We start from the raw sequence: 6,499 nt of genomic DNA, 5'->3' as shown, positions 1-6,499 counted from the left end.
GCTATAAACCGTGACCTTTAGCGGCGCTTTTCCCACAAACGTCGCTATAGACCAAGACCTTTAGCGGCGCTTTTCCCAAACGCCGCTATAGATCAGGATCTTTAGCGGTGCTTTTTCACAAACGCCGCTATAGATCAAGACCTTTAGCGGCGCTTTTCGACAAACGCCGCTATAGATCAAGATCTTTAGCGGCGCTTTTTCACAAACGTCGCTATAGAACAAACCTTTAGCGGCGCTTCTCATAAAACACCACTAAAAACATAACATTTAAAAAAATATTTTAATCAAATAATATTTATTTTTTTGATAAATATTATATTATGTTTTATTTTTTAAATTTAAACTTTAAATATACTTTCAAGGATAAATAAAAATATATATTTAAATTAAATTTTTTATGGAAATTTTAACTTTAAAACTAAATATAAAATTAATGAATTTAGTTTTAGAATTTAAAATAATAAATTAATAACACAATTAAAATCCAAAAGTTAAAACTAAAGTTGTCGTAAATATTAAAGTAAAAATAAAAATTTAGAATGAAAACTAAAATAAATAATACATATGAGAAACAGACTGACTAGTTGAACTTGCCTATGACTATACACGTTGCAAGGTAATAAAAAATACAATGCAGTCTGCTGCACCATCTTTGCTCTGCAAGTTTCATTGAAGGCATTCCAAACTATATCCTACAATATAAACATGCATTATTCATAAGAAAGATAAAAGGTACAAACCACACATGTAGGGAGAGGAAAAGTGAAAGAAAACAGAAATTTATACGTGTAAATACAAAATGCTTCAAACACAACCTAATTGTGATTCATAATAAATATTACCTCCAGTTCTGCTGAAGAGTAAGCTAGATCCAAGTTCTAAAACAGAACAAGTTTTCCAAACTCGTGTGCATCCCGCAAACTTTCTTCCCAAGGATGAAACAATGTAGGAAGCAGTTTAAGATCAGCTTAAAGAATGTAGACTAATTTTCCCACAAATAACAGCAATCAAAGTAGGTCATATTCAGTTTCTGAAACAATAGAACAAACAAGTTATGAAAATTTTACAAATGAACACCTAAAATTCCAATCAATCCAATCAATCAAAAGCAACTATAGAACTCCAGAGAATAAAATTTTAATCCTGTATGTAGCTAAGATCTTTAACCAATCAAATATTCCACAATGAACCAAGTTAAGAACACAACCTCATCTTGAGATGGTAGCGTGGAATTTTTGTACTCCTGTACAATTTGCTCTTTGGCATCCTCCATGCCTGACGTAGCTCCTTGTAAACCACAGCCAATAGCACCTATGATAGCACACAAGTAATTTGAATAAAAACTTCACTAATGCTAGAAGTTCGACAAATTAGGCAGCACGAAAAAAAAAACTAGGTAGAAAACAAAATACAAAATCTTAACTTGTCATAAAAAAGGCTATGATGCAAGTAAAAAAATTCTCAGAGAATATCCATATCTACTCAATACCAATTCGTAACATAACAAGCCCCAAATAATTACTAAAGGAGTTCACCAAAATTCAAGAAAAAATTGAACAAAAATTATAAGCAGTATTTATTCAACCTATTAATGACTTTTCAGGCTTAAAATACAAGTATCCCATCCCTAAATATTTACTGGCTAAAACATATATGTTCTGCATCAAAACCAATAATATAATTGCAGTAACAATGATAACAAACAAAGCAGTATAGACAGTATACAGAAAATTAAGATTCAATTTCCATAATTGATTTTAAAACCACCAAGTAATGGAAACTCTCCAAGCTAGATCTGCAGAACAACAATTCTGAATTACCATAACAACAACAAATATGTTGGTCGTTGATTCAGGTCCAATGTGAGCTCCTGAAAATAATAACAAAAATATATGAATGAAAAAGGAGGGGGGCTTTTAAATTAGTGATTTGTCTGAGTCAGAGTGAGAGTGAGAGGGAGAGGATCACTTGCCTAGATAACTAGTCTTAAGCAAATGTTTAATGAAGGTTGTTTTCCCAGTGGAATATTGACCCAAAAGCATAACCATTGGTTTGGCATCAAAATAACTATTTGTCTGCAATAAACAAAAATCAGAACCAGCTGATTAGCTTTACAGAGCTGTTAAATAGAACTTTTAGCACATAGTCAAGGATAGTTAAAACTGAGTTGGATCTACAACTCACTCACCAACAATGGGGATACAAAATCATTAAAATGATATGTAACTTCTAAAGGCTTCAACTTCTGAAGGTACAATCTCTTTAACCCATCTATAATTGAAGTCACAAAGGACAAAGATATTTGTTCTACATAAGAAAGGATTAGTTACACATGCTAAGGATGCAGATAAATAAAAACACACTAAACAAGGATCAAGTAAAAGAATTAGACAGATATTAACATCATTAACAACACAAATACCAAAGCTAAAAAACGTAAGTGTTATTGAAGTAAAATAAAGAGACAATATGAATTTGATATAAATTAAGGAATTATTTATAACCTTAAACCCTATACCTAGACTAAAATGGTAGTAACAAGAGCATCAGCAGCAAAGGAAGATCAACTATAAAATGAAAAAACAAACCTTCTTTGATGATTTTGAAGAAAACCATTGAGATGCAGGTGATGTTTGATTTGAAGAACTACCTGCAAGCCCCCAACTTGTAAAAATAACATATGATAGTGAAATCGGAGTAAACTAATCATCAAAGGTTACAACAAGAAAGTCATACCATTGCCTTCAAGGCTACTTGACTTTGAAGATTGTTTCTTTCTCTGAATAAATCAAGCAAAATGATAAGAAATTCCAGACACTAAGCATATGGAACATAGAGTTTAAGAAGGTAAAAGTAAGAAGCCACATACCATGATTAATGTATCTAAGCTTTCCATTACAAGAGATCTAATATTCTCAAAGTCTACTGCAATATATCAGCATACCTTAACATTATAAAATATTAAAAAATTGTAAAATGAAAATTTGAACAAAAAGTAAAGCTAAAATCGTACCTGAATCAGCGAAGTTGAACTTCAACGACTTTGATCTGCTCCCGAACTAGCACTACCCGTACTCCGCTTCTTCTCCCCGGTCATCCACCTCTTCCACCACCGTAGAAGACTATAACTGTAACCGCAACAAAACACGACAAATAGCCCAATACCACCAACGACCATAGGAATCAACAAAATCAGCTTCGTCTGTTTCTTTTTTCTCACATTTTTACAGTCATTATTCAATGGCTTACCACATAAATTTTCATTCATTGAAAATATAGAACTATCATTGAATAAAGAACCTAATCCACTTGGAATGTCACCTTCAAGATTATTTCTAGATAAATTCAAGTACTTCAAATTAGACATGTTTGAAAATGAATCTGGTATGTTACCTGTAAGGCGATTTCCATCTAATATGCGGTTTCTTCTGGGATTTCACCATTTAACTTGTTAGAACCCAAATCAAGCTCTTTTAAACGAGAAAACCGAGAGAAATTCACCGTTACATTACTGATCAATCGATTCGAACGAAGTTGAATCACTTGAAGCTGAGAACAATTACCAAGCTCCGATGGCTTCGACAAAAGAGAAGTTGGCTTCGAAACAGTGGAGAGAGAAAGAAAATAAGTAAAAAAATCGAACAAAACTGAGAAAGGAAAATGAAAATACGAGATGTTGGGCAAAGGAACTCATGGAATTTTGAGATTAAAAGGGAAAAAGAATTAAGTACATGAGAAGAAGAGGGAGTAACGAGCGGGTAACCAAAAATCCTTTTTTTTGGGAGTGAGCGGGAATTTGAATATCCTTTGTGGGGGGGGTTATAAAAAACGCCGCTAAACGCCTCAAAAAATCATTTAATTTTGTACAAAACGACGTCGTTTTGCTATGGTAAATTTTTTTTATTTTTTCTTCTAAAATTTATTTTAAAGTAAAATTATTTTTCATGGCGTTTTTTTATAGCTATTGCTTACCTTTTGCGGCTTTTTTCATAAAAAAAGCCTCAAAAAATAATTTCATTTTAAGTGATTTTATAAAACATTTATTATTATTTTTATAAATTGAATTTTAAAAAATTTCAAGTGCTCTCAAAATAAATATCGTATATTTTAATAACAAAAAGTGATTCAATGGTCGTAATTAATTATTAAGTTAGAATTATCCAATGTAAGCAATTAATCTCTCATATATCAAATTTCTATTAAAGATTGAGACATTAATCATGATTTTATATTATTCAATTCCTATCCATATCAATCGATACATTAATTTATCACCGACCAAACATAAAACCCTCTAAACCAAAAAGAATTTGAATTTTGAACACAACCTATGATGCAATTTTGCTCAATCATCATTTTCTCATATTATATACGACATACAATGTATTGTATTAGGGTTATAAAATAAAAGGATTTTTTTTACAATTTTATTTATTATGATAAGAAAGTGATATTAGTTTAGCTCGGTAGCACGTTGGTCTTCAAAACCTATCGTCCAAGGTTCAAATCCTATAGAGTATAATTCAGCTCTTGTTAAATCAAAAATTATATCAAAACAATAATTCGAATTTGACCTCTTTAGATTAAATTATAAAATTATTAAATTAAAATTAAAGGAGTCAATAAAAACAAGAGATGTTAGTCAATAAAAAAAAGTATGTTAATTAATTAAAGGTCTAACTGATCACCACATTTGTATTATAAATATAGGGTTACGAATAATTCAAAGATAGTTGAATTTTGTTAAAATAGGGTTTTTGAATAGGGTACGAGTTTTATTATGGAAATTTAAGAAAGGGGTTAATAACTTCACTAAATGAGGTTGTCTTTCTTATTTAGGGTTAAAAAAAACTAAAAGAAGAGTATGGTGGGATTTGGATGGGCAGTGTGGTGCGATTAGTTCACTTTTATCTAATTTTATCGTCATTGTTGTTTTTATACTAGTAACAAGTAAACGCAGTGTCTATCCAAACTATACCTAAATCAACATGATTGGAAAAAATACTAAAGTAAAATGAATAAAATAATTTATTATTAAAATAATGTTGATTCAACATTTATTACTGAAATAATATGTTTTTTTACAATAAAAAGAATTAGTTTGATGGAAGCGCAAATCAAAATTGGGTGTGTGGATTTGGATCTAAACTAGCATAAGAAAATGTTAGCTGATGAGGAAAATGATCCAACTTGTATTAAATCCACATGTGTAATTGATGCAGCATATCTTCCACATAAATTTAAAGATGTTCATTTTTATATACGAAATTTTTTAATCAAACAAAGTTTAAGACTGTTTTTCGTTTTTTAAGCTATTTATATTGAAAACAAAAGAAAAATTCTTAACAAATGTTTAAATGCTAATGTTTTGGACATCTTTTAAACTCATTTCCGCTCATTTTGAGATGGAGGATCAATTCGGGATTAGCGGCGCTTTTTCAAAAACACCGCTAAAGACCCGAGTATTAGCGGCGCTTTTCCAAAAACACCGATAAAGACCCGAGCATTAGCGGCGCTTTTCCAAAAACGCCGCTAAAGACCCGAGCATTAGCGGCGCTTTTTCAAAAATGCCGCTAAAGACCTACAAGGTCAAAAAACAATGTCGCTGGGCTTAGGTTTTTTGCGGTGTTTTCCCAAAAAACGCCGCTAATGCTCATTTTTCGCGGCGCTTTCCCTGAAGCGCCGCTAATGATCGATCTTTAGCAGCCTTTTACGTAAAGCGCCGGTAATACTCGATTTTTAGCGGCGTTTTTTATCCAAACGCCTCTAAAAACGCCGCTAAAAGTCTGTTTTGGTGTAATGTTTGTTGGAAAACCTGGGTTTGAAAAATGTAGTGGAAAATAATTTTAGGGAAAAATTAGAGTTTTAATTTTATTTCCAAAACAAGATCTTGGTTGTGATATCTAAAGTAATAAACACTTAATCAAAATTTTATCTTTTCTATTCACCTAGGATGAGCGCTTCGACCGCATAGCCTTCTCGGCTATCCTCAAGCTCACGTCTGCCGAATGTGGGCTCACTTTGAATCAGAAAAACTTTCACAAAAATTAACAATGGGGTAATTTCATAATTTCTCTAAACTTTTGAGTCAATTTGTAAATCAGAAAAATATCTCTAGAAATTTTCTAATAATCTCTTCAAAAAAATTTCTCTCTACAACTTTCTCTTGAATTCAAGTGTGTGTAAAATAATGGCTAAACGCTCTCTTTATATAGGGAGAGTTTAGAGAGTTCAACAATGATTAAACTTAATCAATTTAATATTAAATTTAATATAATATTTATCTTGATAAATATTATATTAAATTTAATATTAAACTATTAAAATAATATTATTTTTGAAATAATTAATTTGAAATCAAATTCTCTGGTAGAGTCCCAGTAGGAGTGTAAATTTTCCACTGCTTAACCATCGAAGACCAAATGTCGCCAGCCACCAGGACATTGCCATCATAACCGCCGGCACTGCCGTGTCTAGTGATGCAAGTACGACACCCTTA

At 31.4% G+C, this 6,499-nt stretch overlaps 1 protein-coding gene across 7 annotated transcripts; it reads right to left on the bottom strand.

Moving 5' to 3' along the window:
* Positions 1–491: 491 nt before the first annotated feature.
* LOC105798648 (EH domain-containing protein 1-like) lies at positions 492–3,777 on the bottom strand. Of its 7 annotated transcripts, none has more exons than XM_052633220.1 (9): positions 3,394–3,777; positions 3,014–3,208; positions 2,870–2,925; positions 2,737–2,779; positions 2,589–2,650; positions 1,973–2,075; positions 1,821–1,870; positions 843–1,311; positions 492–692 (listed from the first exon to the last, which is right to left on the bottom strand). In XM_052633220.1, the coding sequence occupies exons 3-8, from the start codon at positions 2,894–2,896 to the stop codon at positions 1,195–1,197; spliced, it is 402 nt and encodes a 133-aa protein (XP_052489180.1). In that variant the 5' UTR covers positions 2,897–2,925; positions 3,014–3,208; positions 3,394–3,777; the 3' UTR covers positions 492–692; positions 843–1,194. The 7 variants fall into 7 exon arrangements, with proteins under 7 accessions (XP_052489180.1, XP_052489178.1, XP_052489179.1 ...); XM_052633218.1 differs by having other exon boundaries at positions 3,014–3,202; XM_052633219.1 differs by having other exon boundaries at positions 3,014–3,128.
* Positions 3,778–6,499: the final 2,722 nt, after the last annotated feature.

Source organism: Gossypium raimondii, chromosome 7 (assembly GCF_025698545.1).
Source record: "Gossypium raimondii isolate GPD5lz chromosome 7, ASM2569854v1, whole genome shotgun sequence".
Lineage (NCBI taxonomy): Eukaryota > Viridiplantae > Streptophyta > Magnoliopsida > Malvales > Malvaceae > Gossypium > Gossypium raimondii.
This window is presented reverse-complemented; position numbering and strand designations above follow the sequence as displayed.